The 24,708-nt window shown below is 39.1% G+C and overlaps 2 protein-coding genes across 9 annotated transcripts in view; one reads left to right on the top strand and one right to left on the bottom strand.

Annotated features, from left to right (window-relative positions):
- Positions 1-535: 535 nt before the first annotated feature.
- LOC142029178 (RING finger protein 151-like) lies at positions 536-16,174 on the bottom strand. 8 transcript variants are annotated; one of them, XR_012649859.1, is made up of 8 exons: positions 16,047-16,164; positions 11,561-11,678; positions 10,383-10,608; positions 9,005-9,144; positions 7,037-7,199; positions 5,696-5,816; positions 4,174-4,787; positions 536-3,912 (listed from the first exon to the last, which is right to left on the bottom strand). XR_012649859.1 is itself a non-coding variant. In XM_075023611.1 (8 exons), the coding sequence occupies exons 3-7, from the start codon at positions 10,586-10,588 to the stop codon at positions 4,551-4,553; spliced, it is 867 nt and encodes a 288-aa protein (XP_074879712.1). In that variant the 5' UTR covers positions 10,589-10,608; positions 11,561-11,678; positions 16,047-16,164; the 3' UTR covers positions 536-4,256; positions 4,545-4,550. The 8 variants fall into 8 exon arrangements, 6 of the variants coding, with proteins under 6 accessions (XP_074879712.1, XP_074879714.1, XP_074879715.1 ...); XR_012649860.1 differs by having other exon boundaries at positions 536-3,659; XM_075023611.1 differs by having other exon boundaries at positions 536-4,256; positions 4,545-4,787.
- Positions 16,175-16,354: 180 nt separating this feature from the next.
- RAD54B (RAD54 homolog B) overlaps positions 16,355-24,708 on the top strand; it is a 72,014-nt gene continuing 63,660 nt past the window's right edge. The window contains exons 1-3 of the mRNA XM_075023605.1: positions 16,355-16,440; positions 19,277-19,430; positions 20,140-20,314. Coding sequence (XP_074879706.1) covers positions 19,293-19,430; positions 20,140-20,314 — 313 coding nt within the window. The 5' untranslated portion in view covers positions 16,355-16,440; positions 19,277-19,292. The remainder of the gene's footprint in view (positions 16,441-19,276; positions 19,431-20,139; positions 20,315-24,708) is intronic.

The following is a 24,708-nucleotide window of genomic DNA, read 5'->3' as shown; positions in this document are numbered from 1 at the left end:
CTTCAAAGTGATACAAATAGTGTTACTGTTTCTTTTACAGACTACAGATTAAGCTCTGTTAAGCACTGTTTTATCCTTCTTGTGTATATAAAGGTAGAAAACGTAAATAGATTGGCAGTGAACCACAATGCTGGAAGACAGTTCAATGTTTATTTGTTAATAGAAAGTTGCATAGAATTGTAGGTCTTTATAAAGGCATCTATCTATGTGGTAAGACCTCCCTGACCTACCATACTTCATCCTACAAGCAGTACGGGAGAAAGGCAAGGCTAGTACTGCTCCTTTTAAATACTATCCAGCACTTCTAAGTAAAATGGCTGTAGAAAAGCACCATGCCAGAAACATCGAAGAGGACAGCACATGGAAAATTTAATTTGCAAGGCTACCCATTTCTATAAATCGTAGGAGCTGTTTGTTGGGATCTATTAATACATTAAAATTCTTCAAAACATCAAAGAACATTTGAGATAAAAACACTTCTGGCCAGTCAAAATACTTCACTGTATTAGGTATTTTGCTTGACTATGTAATTCCATTCCCTTCTGTGCTGACAAGAAACTCCTGTATATGTGTGCTACTAAATTAATTTATCTCATATGAGACTGTTAATGTAGGACTAGAATCATACTAACTAAAACCTGCCACCTTAATTAGGAAGTTCAGCAAAATTCTTCCTTGCCACTCCTGCACCCAACTCAGGTGCATAATTCTCAGTTCCATGCCTTTTGTTGAAACTCATCTAAAACTACCAGAAGCTCTCCCCTCAATTAACTGTTCCCACTCCAAATAAAGTAATGCTAGCAGCAATGGTCCATACTGGCCAAGACGACCAACTATTTTTTGCTTTGGGAGGAGTGCAGGAGAACAGGGAATGCAGCTTTAATGCTGAAGAAAACAGAAGAAACAGTATTTTGTCTTGAATTTGACCTCTCAAGTGGAGAGGTCAGTTTAAGGGAACTAGTTTACGTGTATTTGTAACGGACCTCTTGGGTCTTCAGAATAAATATGTATAAGTTGATTTTCTTTCAAAGACAAACTTACGACTTGCTTTAAAATATTAATTTCTTTAAATATATCCTTAGTGTTATTCTTTTTCACCCAATTTAATGTAGGATAAGGATTTGCTCAACTTGTAATACCTTGTAGTCTCACATGCTTTACTTGACAGCTTGCTCTCTGTGAGTTTTGTTTGTGCATCTCTCAGGTTTGGTACTATTACATTTTGTACCCACTTAATTGTGGATAAAGATTTAATCTTTTAATTCTAATGCTATGTTAATTGTAATGCCATGTGCTAGCAGTTTACACTGGTAAGCTAGCTGGTGGCACAGGCTGGTGCAGCTGCATCACTGCTCTTAGGCTGAGGGAAGACAGTTGGACTGCCCTTACTCTTCCTCTCCACTCTCCCAGCTCCACAGTCTTTTCTCTCCCTCTTCTAGCTGCAAACTGCTATTAGAAGCAACTGAAAATACAACAACTGTTTGCATGGTTATGGGTCCACTTGAGTAACAGTTCCACTTGTGAGGAAATGGAACTGATTAAAGTGTGATTTAGTATGAGAATACTAATACCAGTAATCCAGTGCTGGAGCCCTCCCATAATGCACTTTTAGCAGTGTCTCATATAATCCTAAGATATGATCATGACTAGGAAAGTAGCATTTCCAAGTGAATGTCTTCACTTACACCGAGTCTATTACAATATTTGGACCCTTTGTTTTTATAAAAAGGATTAACAGACTATTTGAAAGAAAGGAAAAAAATCCCTTGCTTCTGCCAGCTGCTATTAAGAGCTGTGTAATACATGAGACTAGAAAAGCTAGAAGTAGATAAAATATTAATATAATGGGCTATTTAATTTCAGCCTAGTTAATTATAAGACAGGTAAAATGATGACCATACTCCAGCATACGCCACCCTGTGAGTGGTTCAGTAGCAGTGGAAATTCTTAAGCGCAGAACAGTTATCAACACAGAGGAATGAGATTAAGCTTAAAGTAACTGGAGGGATCTGATGCTATTAGCTACTATGTGCCCATTTAAAATACCTTTGCAAGTGCTTCTTCAGTGCTAAAGGAAACCCAAGCTGACAGGTCATTCCAGCAGCAGGTGGGCCCAAATTGTTGCCATATTTCAACACTAGAAGTTCAGACTCTCCAGAGCTGGCAACTAGGGGAGTTACATAGATTGTGCAGCAGGAAGTCCTTCTTTACCACCTAGGATGCGTTTTCTCACACAGTTTCATGCCTGTCACTTAGGGGACTGACAGCAGACCAAATGCTAAGTAAATATTAAATAAATCCTTTTTCCTATACTAGAAGGAATTTAGTCATAAGTAAGCAGGTGGAATTCCTAAAACAAACAAATATGCAGATCCCATTATGGAGAAAGCACAGAGCTAATAAATTCTTTTTCTGCGATCAGAACAGAAAAGATTGGGTGATCATTACCGCCCTCCAACTTGGGAAAGATGATCCAGCTCATCTGAGTTCTATAGGATTTTGAAGTAATTTTCTTCTTTCACATTAAGCAAAGTAGATAAAGTCACATCACAAAACCACACAGTTACAGTACACAGAAAGCACTGATTGATTCTAATAGCATGAAATCTGGTGTTGCCAAGAAGCTTCAGAATTAGCGTGAATGCTGAAACAGAGTCAGTCACACAGACCACAGACACTAACACTTGCTTATTTAGAACACAAGATAATAAAAGCATTCTTACTTTCTATCTACAGCTTTAATACACACACTGATTTATGTGAATTGACCATTGAGTGTTTAGTGTGAATGAAGGTCTTACAAATTATAGCTAATGTCTTACCGTTTCAGATTGTTAAATATGGCTGCTTAAGAGATGTGCTATGTCATGAGCTGGTGAGACTGCTATAATGACCTAAATACTGTCAATGATTGCAATTTAATCTAGAATACAAGGACTGAAAACAAGTAAATATTTGGATGTAACTCTTCCTATGAATGTTTTCTTTCAGAAAAAAACCCCAAAACTTTTACAGAAGAGTTATTTCTGCCAGTTTTTAAATGCATAAGACCTGAACATGTGCACATCTGCTTCAGTGATACTAAAGAAACAGCAAGTTAGAAAGATTTATTAATGCCTGAAATTAAGACAGCTCTGACCGCAAGTCTTCATAATGTAGTGTATGTGCTAAAGAAGGTTGCTGCCTCTCTCTTTGGTTACGCTCTTAGCCATAAAAGCGTTGCTCTGAGTGACAGCAAGACATGCACAGTAATGTATTTGCTTTCTAAACTATAAAATTAGCTTATTCAGATTGTTAGACCTGCACACATTTTCCTGAAAGTTCAAAACTGATTTAGCACATTCGGTAAACAGGAGGCCAGGTTCTTCCCTAGTTACTCCACTGAAGAACTGCAATGGACAGAATATGGCTTAGTTACACCACTGAAAACAACATGAACACGCTGTGTGAGAAGCTTAGAGAAAAGTCTTTGAACTGTACAGATTTCCCATACAGTCCTTACAGATAAACACCCCCTTGATTCAGTATTTATGGGTCTGTTAAAAAATCCTACCTCTTACACAGTTTAAAACTTGAATACTAATAAAGAACATCTGAAGTCCAAGTGACTCTGCAAATATTTGTCTGTTGTGGATATTAATGTTCAAGTAGCCTGAAACCTGCCAAAAGAAAATTAAGGATACTCTAGGTATTTATATATGCTTTAAAGATACTGAGTACCAAATGAGCTGCTCTTAAGCTTAAAGGACCCTGTAGAAATAGTTGATACTTTCACATATAAAAGCTTCAAATTTTTAAATAAAATGCAGATCCCCTCCCACAAACTCAAAGTTACTCACACATCTGTTTAAAAGGTTTTAGATGACTCTATTACCTTGCGCTTTGGTATTAGTGACTTAAGCGTGTATCAGCCTGTGAAATTAGAGAAGCTCTAATGTAAAAGTCAACCTCACCTGAAGCTGTTACATAGCAGTAGAATTACAATTTAAAGTGCTTTCTTTTGACCTTTGAAATAGACCTTCTACAGACTATAAACAAACAAAAGCTATTAATTTCTATTACTGACTTACTAATTCTATTACTGACTTTTCCCAAAATTAAGTACATCCCAAATGTCATTACTGATGATCACATTTTCTTTCTGTTTCAAGTATAAGCATAAACTAGACTTACACGGACTATAATGGACCAGGAAGGAAACAACCTTTAAGTATCTTTGACTTTAAAAGGCTCTAGCTTTCAGGCTTGAAAGACTCCTGTAAACGATACACCGAAGAGATAACAAATCAAGTCTCCTTCCCCCTTTTTATAAAAACATTAGCTAAAAACGTATTTGCCAATTACTGGTTTTTAATGCCCAGTGTTCCCCAAGAGAAAATTCTCCCATTTGTTTTTATGCCCCAAGAGGAAATGAAGTAGTAATCTAGATTTTAAAAGAAAACAAGTAAATCAGAAATGATATAAAGTTTACCAATCATTCCTAGAAACTAGAAAAGTTTGCCAGATGGGCACAGAAATTGGAAGAAAATGCTTTTTGAGCTTACTTCTGTTTAGATAACTGTAACTTCCCTAGGTTTTCGTTTTACAGTCTCTAGTCGTGTCAGAGGGCGGAAACTTGTTGACTTCCTGCTTCCTTCTGTAGTAGTTAATCGACAGTCTTTCTGCAGCCCCCTCAGCAGCTCCATTAATTCCCGTTTTTCCAGCTCTGCCTGCTCCAGCTCCTGTCGGTGCTGCCTCTCTGCAGCCATCAGAGAACGTACATCTGACATCATTCGTGACATCTGACTCTGAAATGCAAATACAAATTTACTGCAAAACCCAAACTCTTTTCTAATGATGGTAGTATGAAGTTGAATTGGCCACGCATGTAAGATGATGGATTATAAAGAATAAGCAACACTAGAATAATTTTTTAATAGTGGAACAGATGTAAACAATTTGAGACACAATCCAACATTCACCTTCTGAGACAGTCTTGTTTCAAAAATTCCAATACAGTTTTCCTAAAAGTGCAAAAAGTTTCTTATAAACTATAATAAGAAACAGTGGATTTATCCAGTTGCCACTTACCTGAACATAACCAAAACCTTATTTTGGTTGCGGTCTTGAAATAGAAAATGTATCTTTTTCAAGGAGTTAACATCAAATCCAGTAAAAGTAAAAATGTAAACTATAAAGCACATCCATTGCTTTGGGCTTTAAAAATCATTATTCTGTGATATAACAACTGGATGAATGAAAAGGTAAGACAGCCTTGCTCGTTACTTGATGAAGTTTACAGCGCAACTTTCCAACTGTTTGACCGCAGCTGAACCACAGTGTCTTCAGTAGGGCTCTGTGTCAGCATTGGATTAATTAATGATGTATGTTTAGAGACTGAAAATGAGTTTCAGACTGATTTGCCAACATGTTATGTATGCACAGAACAATGCAGTCCTTGCACAGGGGTACCCAGGTTAGCTCCAAATGAATTTGAAGTAGATAAACCAGACGAATACAGCACTCAGCCTGCTTCTCAACAGAGCTGATTAGCCTGGCAAAACATTGTGCTAACACCTGATTTGCTCCCCATACTTAATGTAATTTATCTGTATGAGACTACATTTACAGAATAAGAGACTATAACTGGGAAAAGCAAAAAGCTGGACTGTTAGGAAAGAAAAAAAAAAGAAAAAGAAAAAGTGATCATATTTACCTTTAGTTCTTCAATTTCATTTTGCAGAATACTCTCTTTTTGGACCATATGCCTTCTCTGTGAATCTAACCTTGACTCCATCTCATGTTTTGCCTCCTCCACTCTGCAGATCATTTCTGACCTGAAAAGTTTATTTCTCCTTGTTAAGCCTTGTAAGCACAGAAAAAAAAATGATTTTTCAAATTCCAGAAAGCCTTATTGCAGCCAAACAGCCCAATCTGATTCCCATCATACTCTACAGGACATCCCTCTAGAGGCAAGATAGTACCATTTATTAATTTAAATAAAACTAGCATAAAAAAGTGCATTGTACCCAGGGGGCACTAAAGTGACCATGCACAGCTTGTACAGGGGACAACTGTATCACTCCTGAAGTAATTCTATGAGCTTAAGAACATGTATTTATGACTTTATGATTTACTGCCTTTTACCTACAGTATATGCTTGCTTAGTATTACTAAACACATGCAGTCAAGATAAAAGGTGTGAATACTATAGTATTTCTAAACATGTAATCTTGTCACTTTTATGGTGGACACTGAATGATAGTATGCAGTTAACTATTATAACCTAATCATTCACACAGCTTCACAGCCAAAAACTAGCTGTTACTACATTAACATCTTGAGTTCAGAGACCAGGTAGCAGAATCCCTTGTGTCTCAATGCATTTAAACCAGATTTGAGCCTGACTTCACAGCCATGTTCAAGAGCACAAGACTTAGCCAGTGAGTGGAAAGACAGAAATGGGAAGGAGCATGGGATAAAAGAGTCCAACTGGAATATCATGGAAAGGGAAAGTTACAGAAACATATATAAGAGGAAAAAGAGGATGGCAGTAAGAAGAGTCATATTCACCATCTGCCAGGATTTTAATAAAAATTGAAAATTAGATCCTCAGATGTTTAATCTATCAGTCTATACCTGCCAAAATAATTAGAGATTTTATTCTTCTGGACCTGTAAAATTATAAACTAAACAAAATTATTAAATAATGTGACTCTGGGTCTATAACAGGCCAATGAAAAATGAAATTGCAAACTTCAGTCCAGTTTTCTTAGGTATTTTGTCATTTTATATAGTCAGCTCAGTTTTGTTCAACTGCAAGCAGTGGTATTTCAGGACTTATAACAACTTGGACAAAAAAAATGACAGCAGAAGAATCAAAACAGTAAGAATTTAAAGTCTAGGCTGACACATAACACTACTCTGGCCCATTAGTATCAAGTCAGTAATAGACTATTTAACACATACCAGAATCCAGTGCTAGTATCTGAAGTGCTTTATGCAGTGATTTTAGGCCCAGACTAACACAAACATCAAAGAAACAGAAGATTTGTACCGCAGTAGTTCTAGCTCAGTTCTTAGCTCTGCTACACAATTATGCTGCGTGTCTTCTGCGCTGAGAATGGTGTAGCCACAACCATTGGGGCATTCACGGCTCCGATATTCACACACTGCCAGGTGACCATCCAAGTTACGCCGTTCAATCTGAACTGTACAACCTGAACAGGGAACAGTAAGGTAAGCCAGTCATTTACAACTAACAAAAGCATTTTAATTAATTCCAAACAAAAACACTCAAGCAAGCAAGCTGCAATATCCTGAGCTAAGCAACAGTCAATCTGTTAAAGCAATGAAAAAAGTGATTTCTTTAGAACATGAAATATAGTTATAACACACATAACTAGTAAGAAAACACTCTTAAAAAGTCTTATTAAGGTATTTATGCATTAAATGAAAATATTGAAAACCTGAAAGTAGGTATTTTCTGTAAAGTCTACTACTGCTGGTCTGGCACTAAAGCGACTTCAGTAATGACAACACTAATGCCAAGCTAAGACCCTAGCAGCTTGCCTGTGCTTCCACCATAAATTGCAGTGACTGGAATTCAGACGACTGCACATGTGTAAAAAAATATTAGGTTATCAAATTTAGGAAAAAAGGTCCAAAGACATAGTAAGAGAGATGTGGATGAGATGGAATGTACCTTGTTTTCCTGACAATTGGTTGGTCTTGTGTATAACATACTAGACTACATAAATAAATAAGCACATTTACGAACATTTAATAACTGATGCAACAATAAAAACATTTCCACAGAAATTGTAGGATACAAACTTTACAAATCTGTAGTGATTAAAAATAAAATGTAGAGATCCAAAAATGAACACTATATAAATTATTGCTACATTTAACACTCTAAACTTGAAGTTCATAGTCTTAATGTTTAATCTTTGAGGTGCTGTTTGCTGTAATACATACTTGCATTTAATTTGCATTGAAAAAATCGATGTGAGAAAACTGAAACAATGGAGCAATGAAACCTGCCAACAAACCATACCAGAAAATTACAAAAGACAGCCCTCTAGAAGAGCTTTTCTAATAACTACAATGATTTGTAATTGAGGTACTCAAAAAACACTCCAACGTATTCTTGAGAAAGAGTTCAAGAGATGCAAGAGCCCTCACACCCTGAACACCAGACATCAGAGGTAAAGTGTAGTAACTCCATAAATGCTACTGTTTCCGTAGAAAGTAAACCAGGTGAATCTAAAGCATCTGCAAGAGTCATTTACTGCTTACTGAAATTATAACTTCCAGTGGAGCAATTATAGTACCTTAATCTTCTTATAATTAATTACAATGGCAGACTTGACTATGCCCTTAGCATCATTAATTAGAAATTAACTACATCTAGGAACATACAACATTTTGAATAAAATCAACAGAGAATTTTTAACAGTATATTCCTTTTTAGCAGTATGTTTCTTCCTCAGGAGGTGTAGCTTTGTTTTAAATAAAAACCTTAACATGAATACAATTCTAACCAGAATTTAGCTTAAAACAGTTTTTATTTCCAAGATATGTTTTTGTTAAAACCCGTGAGACAGAGTGAGCGCTTGCACATGCACGAGGCAACCAGCTGTTTCATAAATTGTGACCTGTAAGTGTTCTGTAGGTGCTGTTACACTGATTCAAACATCAAAACGAACAGTCAAAATTGAATGACAAACTCCTAGCTTGAAAGAAAGCAAAACAAATGCACTACTATAGTTTCATAAATTTGAAGTCCATCATGCTCATTCATTTGGGTTAGTTCTTGGATAAGAAATTGTTGCTAAGGATCATGATTGCCATAAATCAGTAATACATTTTGTTCAAAAACACTGCTGTAAAGAGTAGCTCATGTGAAAGCTTTGAATTTCTGTTTGGAAATAATGGCCACTATCGCCATTCTGTTGGCAGAAAGATGACAAACACATGTTTTCTGAATATAAAGGATTCAACTTCTTTGAATGTTACTCACCGGCATTGGAGCAAGGTATCTGACTGTATTCACACTCCCTTTCATGCCTGTCTATAGACTCCAGAGAACAAACCATTTCACAGCCATATTCTCTGTTTTTGCAATGTAGCTGAAGACGGTTTAAATCATTTTTCATATATCTATGTGCAAAATAAAAAAAAATTTGTTCTTAAATTTGGGAACCTTATTGAAAAATTTGTATTTTCAACTTTTGGGAAAAGAAAGTAAGATTCTAGTCCCCATTAGGAAAAATTCTGAGTAATCAGTTTAATTTTTTTTTTTAATTCAAGTCACCATACTGGAAAAGAACAGGCTTAAAAGAAACAATGTTAATAGATAATTCAGTTTCCAAAATTAAAAGTGCAAATGAAATCTTTATTTTTGAATAAATTTTTAACTGTGACCTTTCACTAGCTCAGCAGATATTACCAATAGCAAACACTAGGGCTACTCATTCATCATTTAAGTTTTGTGTTTCTAAACTTGCCAAACCAAACTGACTACAGTGAGTACAGTCAAAACAATCTATAAATTTAACTCTAGGGTTCTGTCTACACTATACTTCAGCTTTCCAGACAGTAAAATCTCATTAGTGACAAAAAGACTGGGAATACTAATGGAGTTAATTTAACATCTGTGGCTGAAGGTTTTAAACACAACATAACTGTTAATCGGACCAAGATTAGACAACGCATGGGTTAAACAGCAAGCAGCGTCTACTTATGAAACTTTGTGTGCTGGTAATAGCAGGAATGAATAGAAAAGAATAGTTCAGTTGGAAGGGACTTACAATGATCATCTAGTCCAACTGCCTGACCAATTATGGAAGACACTTGTGAAAACAGCCTGCTTTACATGACAAGGTGGCTCAAGACAGATATTCTTATGGCTAAAGACCTTTTTTAAAAAAGGATTTGAAGGTGAGAATTTTGGTTCATATCTACCGGAATTATTCATTACAAACCCCACTACAGTATCTAGTTAAGACTGAAAAGAAAAACAAAAGATATACAGTGTTTAGTGACTGCTGTCAAGAGTTGCTTTGCCTGCTTTCTCTATAAAGGTATGGGAAAGTATTGGTGCTGTAGAAGACATTCAGAATAATAACCAGACAGATATCTAGAATCAGCATTCAAGATATAAAAAGGTGGAGAACAAACTAAGTATTCTTTCCATTTTGAAATCTTAATACCTTGAAAGTTAGTTATAATAAACAGAAAATCCTAATGCTTTCATGCAAGTGATTGGTTTTTGCCATATGCATATTGGATAAAGACAATTTGAGTGACAGTAAATGACAAGAGATGAAGCCATGCAAGCAAAGTTGAGAAATCCTAAATTAATGTAATTTCAACATTACAGCAAGATTATTGTATACCTGTAGAGAGGCCGTAGCAAAGATACATCAATCATTTGTCTGTCTTCAGGGCAGTTACTGTGATGAACAAGCCATCCATGTATACAAGCAGTACAGAAAGCGTGTTCACAAGGAGCCTGTAATGGGTCTTCTAACACATCACGGCAGATGGAGCATAATAGCCCTTCATTAACATAGCCAACGAAACGCTCAATATCATAACCCATGCTCTCCAGATACCTTCAACCTATTAAAACAGCACAGAGAAATAAAGCAGTCTTTGTCCTGAATCTGTATGGCTAGATCCACAAAAAGGCCTAGAAGCAATTTTAGAAATATGGAGAACTTAATGTGAATAAAGAACTTCACAGGTCAGAATGCAAACACATACTTTGGAGACTTTAAGTGAGAATCTGAGGATTGTACTGCTGGATGTCAGAATCCCAATTTTATATCAAGATTCTCTGAATTCTGAAAGCAAAGACTTTAGCAGACAGTTGAGCCATGCTTGTTCTGAACTCTGTTATTGAACATAGTTCTAGCAGCCACTGTGGAACATATAGTTTCTATTTACTTGAATTCTACCAGAAGCAGAAACATCATAGAAGTTCAAATGCAAGAGTTTGCTTTCCATTTGTAATGTCTTTTATAAAATGCCTAACAAACTTACAAAACAGTGTCCTTACAGACAATACCTGTGGCACTTTCACCTAGGAGATTTTGTATTTATGAACTGCATATCACTTAATAGGTTGCTTTCATACTGAAAAAAAAAAAGGCTAAGATTCTCTACTCATTGTAGACTTCCATTCCAGAGGGAACAGCATGAAATATCCACATGCCTAGAGAAATACTTAATGTTTGGGAAGAAAAAGAAGCCAAAACTGCAGCTAACCCTGAAATCATGAAGATCTACTGTCTTCTCCTACATGGTCTATTTTATAAAACTAAGTAGCCTTTAAATGGATTTGAAAGCTTTGTAAAGAAGAACTAACAGGCAATCTGCCTTCATCAAAATCCTGTCATGAAAAGCCTAGTCGAATTTGGTAAGACTCCACAGAACTCACAAGAATATGTTTTAGGCTTCTCATTCCTCCTTAACATACAAAATTACTTTTGTAACCCCATTGAGAATTGTGAAAGAGGTTTTCACTAGTTATGGAGTTTCCCAAATAAAACAGAAAAGAAAGATATCCCACCTTTTTAGATTTTACTACATATATATGTAGTTTGTCCAAATACTTCAGAAACAGTTTTCTGATCAGTAAGACATGTAATACTTCCTTCCTTCAGTTTCTCTTCACTGCTTTATTATGCCTATGAGAAAAAATTAGAAAGAAAAAGGCTCAGTAGTGTTTCCTAAGTTACTGAGTCCTATGTCTAACCAGCCAGCTAACAGCCCATTAAAACAAAGCTTTCCAAAGCAAGCCACTGTAAAACCTACAATTCAACACAAGAGATCTGACTAGATTGGGGGGGGGGAATCATCAGTCCCTCTTTCAATTATTACTTATCACAAAACTGAACACCCTGATGCCATTTAATTTGAAGCCTTACAGTTATGTTTGGAAGATTGAAGATAACAGAATTCAGTATTATTGAAAAGTAGCAACTGAAATCTGGTAAAATTATATTCCTTAAAAAGATGAAAGTTTGTTACCTAACTTGGTTTTATCCAGGCATGACATGCAGTTCATTTTTAAAACAAAACTATCACAGTCAAGTTCATTGTATTGACAAATAACATTGCTCTGATATGTAGCATAACTAAGGTTGTTCACTTAAAACAAAAAATTAAAAAGGATGTAATCACTTAAATCCCTTAAGCTGATATCTAGCAATTGCAATATGACATTCAAAGAGAATCTCAATCTGAATTAGAACTGTGTAGGAACAATAAAGACCTCTAAGGACTAATGTCAAATTTTGCTCTAAAGGGAAAAAAGAACTCTGCAACTCCTCTTTATGAATACAAAATAAATCTGGAATTTAGAAGATCTTATATGTCTGAGTATCAAAGCATATCTTCACTGATTATGAAAGGTGCTTGTGTTAAAAGGGTATTTGCTAAGATTAAAGTTAATAAAACCTGTAATGAAAGCATACAGAACACAAGCAAGCATGCATATTACCCAAGTACAAAACACATAATCTGCTACATGGTTTCCATATTGTGTTTTGTTTCTACTGGCATGTTTGTCATACAGCCAACACTGTGGCTTGCAGAGATGCTTGAGCTAGCTTTAGATTAGCTGGGACACCTACTAGCCGGGTGACCTAGTGACAGCGTTGCCACAGCAGCAGGGAGTGCAATCCACACAAGGTCCCAGGCAGATTTCACAGACTGCATTTAGGTCTGCGCTTCTGTGGCTACATTGTCATCAACAACACAGGGAAACTAAATTTACAGGTATCTGGGATATGCTATTCCTTCAGCCACAGCATGGACATTCTATGTCTTAAAAGTATCTGCTCAAGAAAATACTGTATTATGAAGATGATAAACAATTCTTTTTACACTGTCGTTTCGTTGTATGTTTTTACAGGTCTCCTGCAAAGACAGGAAATTCAGGACTTTGCTAGTTCAGTGTGAATAAAATGAGCATTATGTTTGCACTAAGCTGTGATTTGAACAGCAAGGACCACAATGGAAAGTTTAAAAAGTGGAGAACAATGCTAATTATGAATGTGAAGTCAAGTACCAGTTCTCAATACTGATGAAAGCATTGAAACGTATCGTATGTTTATGCTGAAGGACTGTTAAACAGCATACATACATTCTATAATTTGAATTGTGAGCCTAAAATTTTGATTTCACTTTGTGGATCCCAGAGGATTCAGCTTTTAGAAAACTTTCATAGAGATATAAGATATGTCAGCAAAACTGTGAATATTTTTGCTGTCCTAGCATTTCTGCTCTACTGGAATTGTGGATACTGTAAGCTACACACTGCACACATGTTGCTGATCCCTGAACACTAAGTCTTCAAGATACTCTTTGGCATATTTTAGCAAGTTTGAAGTCTATCAGAATGCAGGAAAGAGTATTTTTATCAAGTGGGAAACAAAAACTTTATTTATGCTTGACAGAAAAATGAAGTGGAACAACTGTATACGAAAAAAGCCCCAACCAAAACCACAGTTCAAATGGAGAGTGGATGGGAACTTTGAGGCAAAAAATATAATCAAGGGGGGTTCTGGTGAGAACTTCAGTATGTTTTCAAGACTGATATTGGAGCAGCACCATCCCACACAGTGCCAGAATCCTTGTGGCTTTGACTCCGAGACCTACGACAACACTGGGGTCCCAGATCTCCTCCAGTAGAAACTTCCCGACCTGAAGAACCAGAGATGTTTTATCTTCTGCCAATTTCAAGAAATGCACTTTAGTCAACAGATAAGCAGAGGGAGAGCATCAGATGAATGAAATGCAGTCTAGCTGTACAGATCACTTTACTCAGTACTTCCACCACAAAATGACCTAATTTTCAACTTCTGCTCTTCCCTAGAAATGTCTCTCTTCTCAACTTGACCTCAAAACCTCTTCTTCTATTTCTATTACAATTCACTGATTGTCACACTCCTGTTTCGTTTGCACCTAGAAACTACATTATTTATCACTGCCTTCCCACACTCCACTAACGTTTCCAAACCTTGCCTTGTCTTTGGTTTCTCTGATCCAGAATTTTGCCCATCACCTGGCCATTACCAGTGACACTGTTGACTAGGGTATCTGGAATTTGTGGGTGCCAAATCTGGAAGGCAGAAAAAGCACAAACTATTACATGCTATTTGCTTTCCATTGTTTCATACATATTTTATTTCTCCCCACAGTTTCTGACAAGCAAAAATCTCCTCCAGTTTTCAGATATTAAGTAAATTTTTTTAGTAGTAGTCGTCCCATGTTGTTTGCCAGGCAGATGCACACCTAAAAACAGCCTTGACCTATGTACTGCACTGCCTTCAAATGGAGATTTTGTGTGGATATAATAGCAGGGAGAATACAGATGGGATGTAGTTCCCAACAACATAGTCACATAGTTTGCTAAATGCCTGGCACTAATCAAAGCTATTCCATTGTAAAAATCAGGACACTGGGATCAGATTAGTGACTTGCATTTTTTCATCTACAGTAGTTTCTGATTTTTAAAAACTGTTTCTTTTCCATGTGACAAAACAAAGCATAACTGTTTGAATGGCTGGAGCGAATCATGACAGAACTACAGATGTGTATCACTAAGACAGCATTTTCAGAAGTGCCGTGTGGTTGGAAGAACAAACAATCTATGCAGGGCCTGGGGATGAGGTGACATTAAAACACAATATTGCTTTAGCTTCTATTTTCACAAAGATACACTATGCTTTAAATCCTGATGTGTAGAAACAACATTTTAAGGTGTCTTGTGCCACTCTGCCACAGTCACTGTAAGCCATTTCAAGCCAGCATTAATGCCCAAAGAGGCAGACTCACCCCTTCAACTGTGACAGTACATGCTGTTTCTATAGCCACTTGATATATCATGCTGTGTAACTGACCTGTTTTAAGACTGAACTAAAAAAAGAAAAAAAAGTTTGAACTTTGACAATCTACCCACTAATTAACGTCCTCCTAGCCTCCCTCTACTTCCTCCCTCGAATCAGGTAAAACATTTGATTTGGCCCTTTTCTGAGCTGGCTCAGACAACTAACCATACAGACAACTACTCACTGATTTGCTAGGCTAGATTTTCTTGTAGATGGCTCAGCAAAACCTCCAGTGACTGTGGAAGTGGGTCAAAACAGGGGATGAGAAACCACAGCCAGGGCAGAAAGGGAAGACAGACAGCAGCAGCGTCTGTGGTTAAGGCTGCTATAGCCCTAGCCCTGAGCCCCCAGCTCAGCTCCCCAGACGGGTACACTGTGGAGTCTCAGGATCATTCGTGTAAGAGAAAGGGAACAGAAGAGGATAAGAACGAAAGGATAGCAATACCAGCTTACACCGATGTAAGAAAGTGGCTTAATCAATAAAAGCTTCTATAGTAGCCAGTACGAGACATACAACTAATCTGAGGCCTATGCCTCTACCAGGAACTACCTAAGAAACTAGAACTGCTTTGACAAAGAACGTTTTTACGTGACGCTTCCCCTTGCTGTCCCGCTGCAGAACCTACTCAAAACAGAGCGATACAAGACACGCGTCTCACAAACCACCTTTTAGGCTTCGGAGGGCTGGACTCTGCCGCACAGAGGCAAGACCAAGGACCGAGGAGCTCCCTCGGAGGCTCCGATGGGGAGGGGGGCCCTGGCACAGGCCGGAGGGAGGAAGGCCCCCGGCTGACGCCTGGGCGGGCTCTTCAGGGACGCCCAACGGTCTGGGACACGGAGAACACGGCGGGCCTAGGAGCACCACCGCAACGCCGAGTCGCCGCACCTCGGCGGCCTCGAACAGCTCACGCGCGCTTACCGTCACCTCCTCGGTAGGACGGAAAAGCCACCGCCGGCCCGGCGCCGGGGCCGAAGCTGCAAGCGCCAGGCCTGCCGACGGCGAACCGCCCCTGACCGACGCCGAGGTCCCGCCTCACGGCCCAGCTCCCCACAGCCATCCGTTGCGGTCCCGCCGTCCCCCCCTCCCCGCGGCACGGCTGCCCACGGCCCGCGGGCAGCCCTCACGGCGCCCGCAGCCCCCCCACTCACTCACTCACTCACCCCACCTGCCGCCGCTCACTGTCGCGAAACCGAGGTTGCTTTTGCGGCCGCTCTTGCTTGACGGCCGCGCGGCACGCCGCCGGGAACGCGACCTCTCCGCCATGCTGTGTGTGGCGCCGAGGCCTCGCGCACGCGCCGCTTACCAGCAGCGCCAGCCCCGAGAGCCGCCCGCAGAGCCAGCGCCGCGCACGCGCACCTCCACGAGAACGCGGTCGGGCATGCGCAGTTAAGGTAACCCGCCCCCCCCCACCTCCGCGCACGGCCCCGGAGCATGCGCGCTTGGCGGGAAGCGCGGCACTCGGCGGGGGGCACTGCGCAGGGCGCATGCGCGGCGCGGCCAGCGGGCTGACGGGAGCCGGCGGCGGGACGATTGAGTGCTGAGGCGGCGGCTGAGGTACGGCCGGGGCCGGGGGCGGGCGGCGGGGCCGCTGGCCTCTTCTCCCGGGGGCGGCGGGTGGAGAGCCGGCTGGGCGCTCCCAGCTCCTGCCAGCAGGGAGACATCCCGCCCCGCGGCCGCTACCGGGCGGCTGAAGGCGGGCTGGGCCGGGTAACAGCGATTTGAATAGCATTGCTTTTTGGACCTGCTCCAAATCCTTACAGTTACTACTCATTTGAAGTGATTTTTCACTAATATTGATGTTCAAGGCGATGCACCCGCTGCCTGCAGTTCAACTTCAACTGAGTGAAAGTTAGTCCCGTGTCGTGTCTTTGTAATTGCCTACAAAAACTGTTTGGCCTCGTCATCTATGCCGGGAGTGTCTCTTCAAATGTTCAAGAGAACAGCCTGTTAAGTTTGCGCCAAAACTGCCTTTGACGGGACTCCGGGCAAACCGTGTTGGGTTGAATATGTAAAATTTTGGAATACACTTGGTATTTCATTTTAATGTAGCTGTTAAGATGCCTTTAAGGAGAAAAATACTACCGAATTTAATGCTTGCAAAACCAGATGTGTTCACTGTGTGCTTTAGGCTGTGGTTTCATGGTACACTTGATTTGGTCAAGCTAGGTTGCTAATAAAAGGCAGGAGCAGTGCTTTTCTCATTACCTACAGCTGTTTGCCTGCAACCATACCTAATAGTATTGCACGTACAGGGTGATTCAATGTAGTGGTGGCTGTCAGAGGCAAGGGCATGTTTGCTTGTCAATTGATTTAGTTGTAATGTGGAGCTGTTCCTTGCCCTTGCTACACCTACTCTGATCCCATCTAAAAGATCTAGCATCTGTCATTTGTTGCACATCCATAATGGCCTTTTTTCTGTATAGTACGGTAAAGATACAAAATGCAAACATCTTGTTTATCATTTTTTGTATTTTATATTTTAATTATATTTTACAAAAGCTTATATTTTGAAGACAGAGAGGGATGTGTTGCTGGAAGCAACATTACATTTTAAAAGCACAAACCTCTAATAGTTTTTGTAATTGCAAGTAGGTAGTACTGGTAATATTCTTACATGTTCTTAAATTTAACGGGAGTGAAGTTACTGAGTTATCAAGGGTCATAGCTTTAAATTTCTTACTAAGTTGCAAATCTCTTAATGAGTTGTTTTTTGTGGTTTAAGACCAAATGATAGTGCAAAGTCCAAATGGATTTGGAAACCAAAACACTTTAATCACAGACACATGCAATTTATGAATTGCACAACTCCCCTGTTCCGCAGGAAACATGACAAGCTCTAGGAGTGAAGTGGGCAGGGTTAGTGTAGCAGTTGAGCCATGCTATGCGTAGTCCTCATGTGGAGTCAAGGGGTGTCCTGGGTTGTCTTCCTAAGTGTCACCATGCATTATAGGACTGGGTAGAGAACTTGTTCAAATTCATGTGGCACCTGAACCTGGCTGTGGTCAGCACTGGCACTCGCAGTCTGCTCCTCTGGAAGGTTCTTGGCACCTTTGCAGCTTTCACAGTGACTATCAGTTGTTTACCCTACAGATACTCCTGTTATAATAACCAAGCTACTCCCTTATTGCATAGGGTTAACTAAAGTTCATATGCTAACACCGTTGTCAGTAGGTGTAAGTAACCTAAGTGTTAGTGTAGGTGTAAGGTGTAAGTAGGCCTAACTTATGGGAACTCCTCTCTATGAAGGAGATAGGAGTACTCACGTTAGTGTCTGCATGTTTGCAAAGTATTTTGACGGTACTTCGTTACTACTTCTGCGCAAATCTTGAAAAGAAAGGTTGTTGTGCCCTAGTAAGCCACTGGAGTGCAGAGTAGCGTAAAAAAAGTGCAGAAACACACTGGCTGTTGCAATAGGATGCAAACATGCTTTCAAGATGGTAGAGAGGTAGAGAAGTTTGTGTCTGCAATCTGTATTATGGTTTATTTTTACCTAATAGTTGGGGGGATCAATTAAAATAAATAGGCCATGTATGAATGGAGAATTAAACCGAAATATGTTCCATAAATTGCTGTACTGTGCTTGTCTTCCGGCAGCTGGGTTATTCTATTGGAATTTCCTTTTCTTGTCTTGTTTCTACTACTTTAAAGTATTAAGATTATAACTTGTTATTCTAGTGGTTGCAAGTATGCTTTGTCATATTAACATTGGTGTATGTTTGGTTTTGTCCTGAGGTTGTTTAGGGGAATAATGGTCTTATATTTTGAGGGAAAAGCTATAATACGTTTCTTCCACTGTTCAGGTGGATACGACGTGGAGTGATAATCTCCACTGTAATTTTGAGATAATTTTGTGCTGACTTCTAATCTTATTATAGTGAATCTGAATGACTAATATAATTGACTGTTTAATGCAAAGTACTACTCTCAGATATGAAACATACCTTCAACATTCGTTGTTCATTGTGCGCTAATAATGGGCTTTTCAAAATTATGTTCGAAGTGTTTAGAATAGTTAGCTCTGTTTCAGATTGTCTTTCTTTTTATAAACTGATGTAAGTTTGCTAAGCAGCCCTACATTGCGCATCTCCAGAGCATTTCTTGCTATTGAGAACCACATTATTGGATTTTCAAGTGAAAAACGAAGTGTTAAATGGCAGACTTCACTGTAGTCAATCTTTCTTAGTACTTAATGCATTGCAATGATACTACTTCTTCTTAAGTTGTATTATGCTTATGAATTAAGATTGTTATTTGAAAATCTTTTATGCTATCTTTTATTTTGTTTTAAAACAGTGCTTATATTGTTATCTATGGATATGTTTTTATATTTAAAGCCTATTCTGACTACAGTTGTCTTTATCTGCTTCCTTCCTTCCTCTCCACCCTCCAGAGCAGTACAACTAAATATGAGGCGGTCAGCAGCTCCAAGTCAAGTGCTAGGAAATGTAGCCAAAAAGCCAAGGTTTATACCACCAGGAAAAAGTATCACAGTTTGTCTCAAGAATGAAATGAAAGAGATGGACCAAGAAATCAAATTAAAGGAGGTAAACTGAACAGTCCACTAAAAAATAAATTTGTTTGTACAGTATTGTTACTGAAATATAGCATCTGAGCTCACCACAAACAATCTCTGCTTAAATAATCAGTCTGTTCAGAATAGATTTTGATACCTTTGCGCTTACTACATTTGATCTTGCTTCTCAGGTAGGTTTCTCTCACTCTGTGAAGTGGATGCAGAAAAATGTTTTTCAAATAAATAAAAGTAATTAGTATTGATCCCAAATACAGTACTCAGTGTGGCTGAGGTATGGATTGCCTCTTGGCCTGGGCTTTGGATTCAAATGTTTGAATCCAAATGTTTCCAAATGCTTTGGAAAAAGCACCTAAAAAACTAAGATACTTAGTAATGATATGTCAGTACATCGAGTTGCAGTTTTGCTGCGAGGAACTTTCTCCAAAACCTTTAATATCAACCAAAAAAAGCATCACAATTTTTATTGATTTTATCTACAGAAGACATCTATTAAATTCAATTCATAAACTACTTGCACGAGTGGTGTTTGGTATTGTCTGCATGCACTTTTTTGTTGTGAACACTGGGATGCATACATTTGTGTAGGGATGTTTATATTTATGTAGATAGTTTGATAATGAGGATTAGTATTTATTAAGATCCCTTCTCATTGCTCTTTTCTCCATTTCTCTTCAACTGCATGAAGGAAACGCTATTGTAAACTTGTTTCTCTTTTGCAGATAGATGAGAAAGAGGAAAGTGCTTCATTGCTTTCCGAAATATATGGCCAGAATCAAAATGCAAATTTTACACAGTCTGTGGAGTCAACTGGAAAAATAAAGACTACCAAAGCGTGTTTCAGTGTTAAAAAGTGTAGCAAGGTGGAAATGAAAACACTAAATACACCCAAAGCTGGTAAGATGCTCTTTCTTATTTACTGCCATGTATCATAAGATAATTTTAAAGCTTATGAATGATACACTACTTACTAAACCTTTATGAAATACTAATACAAGGGTCATGCAATGGTGGCATTATTTGGTGTTCCACTGGGTAGAGAGTGAAAAAAACAAACATTAAATGATTTTTTTAAATAGAAAAGGAAAAAAAGTTAATGTTTTAAAAGTCAGTTGGTAGTGTTGCTGTTGAGGTGTGTGTCTTCCAGAAGAGTACTATAGTGAACTCACTCTAATCCAGAGTATCAAGATGAGAGTTGGGATACCCTAAATAGTGGAAAATTGTTGTGATTTGGAGACCTTGTTGGCCTCATGTGGAGAATGCTAATGGTTCTGAGCGGATTCACGTTTTTCAGAATTCATGAGGGTTTCTTTTCTTCAGTGCAAGATCTGAGCTGTTTTCTTCAGTGTCTCCAGTGGGCACTCAAGGTTCAAGCATGGGCTGCTAACTCTAGTGTAGCATCAGAGCCGAACTGGCTCTGTTCATTCATGTGTGCGCGCTTTCTCATTTGTTACCCCCAGTAATGAATAATTACTCTGAAAAGCTAGGTAGTAAGCAAAGATACTGAAGTGTCTGAAGTGTAGCAAGTGCACTTTGATGGACCTGAATGACTCTGTGGGGTTGAGTGTCTTCATTTCCCACTCTTTGTGTGCTCTGACCACAGATATAGCACAGGGACGTTCTGCATTGTGTGAATGCAGGTGTACAACCTCAGGAGCCAAGTGCATCTTGAAAGTGTTGCACTTGAACTGGGTTACTAACATTGCTGGATGAAATCACTCCTCCTGGAGCCAGCTCAGGCATTTCAACATCTGTCTTACAGTTAATTCACTGTTGTTTCCTCATAATTAATTACATTGATAATGATCTTTCTCTTTGTTTTAGGGTTCATTTAATTGGTAATACTTTGTGTAGTGAGTGGAGTTTTAAAAGAGCATTTCATGACTGCATATCACCTTGATTCCATAATGGTTGGAATTGTAAGTCAGAAGGCTTTAACAAAGTTATGTTTAATTTTGTTTGTGAGAAGAGCTGCAAAATCTGGAAGCCTGATAGAAGCAAAATTGCCATAGCTGTGTCCCAGGGTCCAGCCAATAGTGAGGCTGAGCATGTATTCCCAATAGGCACACATATGTACAATACATATATACACATACAGATGGCTGGTAACATAGGCCAACACAGACAGCACTTGGGCAAACACAAGCAGGGCCAATGGACACATCCTGTTCTCCTCTCTGGCTGATCAGGGTGAAAGCCTGTTTGTGGAAAATAAATGAATATACATATATCTATATATAGATACACACACACAGAATATAGATCTCTCCAGTAACTGATCTTATGCGCTCAGTCTATTCAGTAGCTGGCTCCTTGATTTGTTGGACATCCCAGCTGCGGGCATGTGGGCGTATGAACCATGAAGGCCCACAGCTCCCAGTCCAGTTGCTGGTATTCAGAGCTGCGCTCCCACAGGTAAAAACACACTATAGGTCCCTCCAGTAATTCGCCTTAGATGCTTAGTCTGCTTCGTGGTGGGCTCCTGGATCCACTGGTCTCCCAGTTGCCTTGTGTGCAAGAGATGTATACATACAAACATGTCTCTCTGGTAGCCAGACTTACCAGTAGCCAACCCCTAGATGTCCTGGTCTCTCCAGTAACTTGGACTTCCTGGTCCCTCCAGTAGCCAACTCTCAGACCCTCTGGTCTCTCCAATATGTGTCCCAGACTCATGGCTGCTCCAATACTTGGGTCTCAAGCCTCTTATCCTACTTGCCAGCTAGTCCAGTTTGGTGTTTGCTAGTGATCACACACTGACACATGTACCCAGGCAGTATGCATGGGTTCTGGCCTCTCCGCTTGCTGGCACATCAGGTACCTGGGCCCTATGACCTGTGTGGGGTCCAGCTCCAGCTGCTGGCACGTACACTTCTGTACACATTTATGCATGCAGAATAGCGTCCCTTCACCCAGGAAAATACTAGAAATGTAGTCCAATAAGAAGATGGGACAGACTGTGGCAATAGGGTGCAGTGCATTGCTGGACAAGCATACTGACCAGTCACCTGTTTAAAGGTGGCTGCTTTTTTCCTTTTATTCTCCTGTGCTTGTTCCTCCCTGAACCACCTTCATCTGTCCTTTTTGCTTGTCCTTGGTTTTTTTTCCTTCAAAAATCTCATTATAAGCCTTGTGCAATCTCCAGATGCCCTTTCCAGCATCTTATGAGCTCCAGGCCCCAGTAGGCAGCAACACCCTTCATTCTGTAAGGTGCTCTGGAGAGGTGTTCCCATTGACTCTTCTTGTTGGGTTTCACCCCCAGAAAATGGGGTTGATTGGTCCCCTGTGATAGCCCTGAGAGGATGCTGCCATTATCATGTTATGTGACCTACAGTATATGCACTCTGTTTGGCAGAGCTAATGTGGGAAAATTCAGCCTCCTTTTATGTCTTAAGTCCTTCTGGTCTCATGGCTTTTGTGTTTATCTGCTGCATGCTGTACCTTCCAGTTCTTCTGATGAAGCTCATACTTGCGGAAATTTTCAGTGTATGTAGGACAAGTTGTTTGAATGGTCCTGCTTCCCTATAGGTACATCTGCAAAAATTTGTGTCTGCTGGTTCTGTCTAGCAGTGCACTTGAAAGATAAATAGTGGATTTATTTCCAAAATAATATGAGAAATCAGCAGTCTTCCCAATAAAAAGTGCCGTGAAGTGGAAAAGATACTAAATGCTTTTTCAGTATCGTGAATTCTGGGTGCAGCTGGTATGGGTTCTCTGTGATGACTTCAGAAAAATAACCAGAAAGTTGTGGAGTGAGACTGGTTGAGCTGTTTTTGTTAATGTTGTGCTGCTACCTTTCTGAGTGACTGAACAAGCCATTTTGTGCCAAAGCCTTTCTATGTCTGTAGAATGGGGCTAACCTGCAAGTCTTTGTAAAGCTATGATGAAATGTGGTATAAAATAAAGATATCTAATGTCAATGTTATGGTCATCAGGTTCACTGGTGATGTACTGTGAAAACAATCCTGCATTGAGGCTCCATTAAATCTTAAGTAATTTCTTGATAACTTGGATTTTCCAAGACAGCTTCTGCCCTTTACGTCACTTTTGTCTGCTATTCATTATGGCTAATGTAGCAATTACGTAGATTGTGTAAACCATAACCTCCTTTGTTGTGTGAAAAGGAATTGTTTTGTTAAAGCTGTTTCTGGTATGAAATTCAGAAGTAATGGAAACCAGTTGTGAAAGCCAGAGTCAGTTTGGGTTTTTTATTATTATTAATATTGTAATGGAATTATATCTGACTGCCAGTCTCTGCAGCCAAAGAAGACTTCTCTGTTAAAGGGGCATTAAAATAATTTAAAGATTGAGAAAGTCTGTGTGTATGCATTAATTTGGTTTATTGTCTCCATGTCATTTAATGCAGATGATAAACTCTGTTAGCTTTATATCATCCTCAAAGCTGCTGTGTTTGGGTTTCCAGTGCAGCAGTGGAATGTGTAAATAAATACCCCAGTTTCCATTGATAATTCTTGTGAAACACCTGTGGACCATTGGACAACTGCACTGTTCATAGAGCTAATCTTTCTGAAACCCAGCCCTGAAAATGCTGCACATTCTTTCAAAAAAACCCTTGTTATCTGACACATGCTGTCTGTTTCCTGGAGTAGACAAGTAAGGATTTGATTAGATAACACCAATCTAAAAATTATAGCATATCTGGCTTAAAAAAATACTTGCTTTTCTAGGCTTCTTCTCAAAATAAACTTTTTCCTAAAATTTCACTAATAATAGTAAAGTGTAAGGGACTCTGAAATTCTGTGAAATGAGATATTTCTAAAGACGTTTTCATAACATTGTAGCAACTGTTGTTGAGTGAAAGCCACCTATGTGTTGTAATTTTAAGACAATTTGAGGTGTAAGATATTGAACATGCTGTTCAACATGCCGTTTACTAATCACGATTATGAGTTGTGAAGACTGGAAAATGATGTTTTTCCATAAATACATATCTTTGTAGGAAAATTAACTTTACGACTGCTTTATGAATCAGTGTTTGCTTGTTTTTAAGAGGCAAAGAGAACAGCAATCTCTTTGGTACCTTTGTTTTGTATTCAGAATATAGTACTTGTTGACACTGACAACAGATGTGTGGAGGGGAGGTAATTTATTTGACATTGTCATTAGTACTTTTCCTCACATGCTGCCAGAGAATTTATCAGATAAGTCTGGATGCTCTTTAAAAATGAAAGTTACTTTAAAATTCCTAAACTATTTAACAGTAATTGAAAACAAAATCATAAATGTGTTTGGAAGGATATTATTGCAGCTCTTAAAGGTCCTTGGCTTCTACT

The sequence above is a fragment of the Buteo buteo genome, chromosome 3 (assembly GCF_964188355.1).
Source record: "Buteo buteo chromosome 3, bButBut1.hap1.1, whole genome shotgun sequence".
Classification (NCBI taxonomy): domain Eukaryota; kingdom Metazoa; phylum Chordata; class Aves; order Accipitriformes; family Accipitridae; genus Buteo; species Buteo buteo.
Note: the sequence above shows the minus strand (reverse complement) of the source record. Positions and strands in the feature narration are given on the sequence as shown.

Bases quoted from the DNA above. Each gene is read 5' to 3' on its own strand.
- LOC142029178 (XM_075023610.1), bottom strand. From the start codon at position 10,588: ATGGGTTATGATATTGAGCGTTTCGTTGGCTATGTTAATGAAGGGCTA. The intron at 9,145-10,382 runs GTATACAATAAT...TTTTGCACATAG, and splicing joins TTGCTACGGCCTCTCTACAG to ATATATGAAAAATGATTTAA. The intron at 7,200-9,004 runs GTGAGTAACATT...TTCCCTGTTCAG, and splicing joins GATACCTTGCTCCAATGCCG to GTTGTACAGTTCAGATTGAA.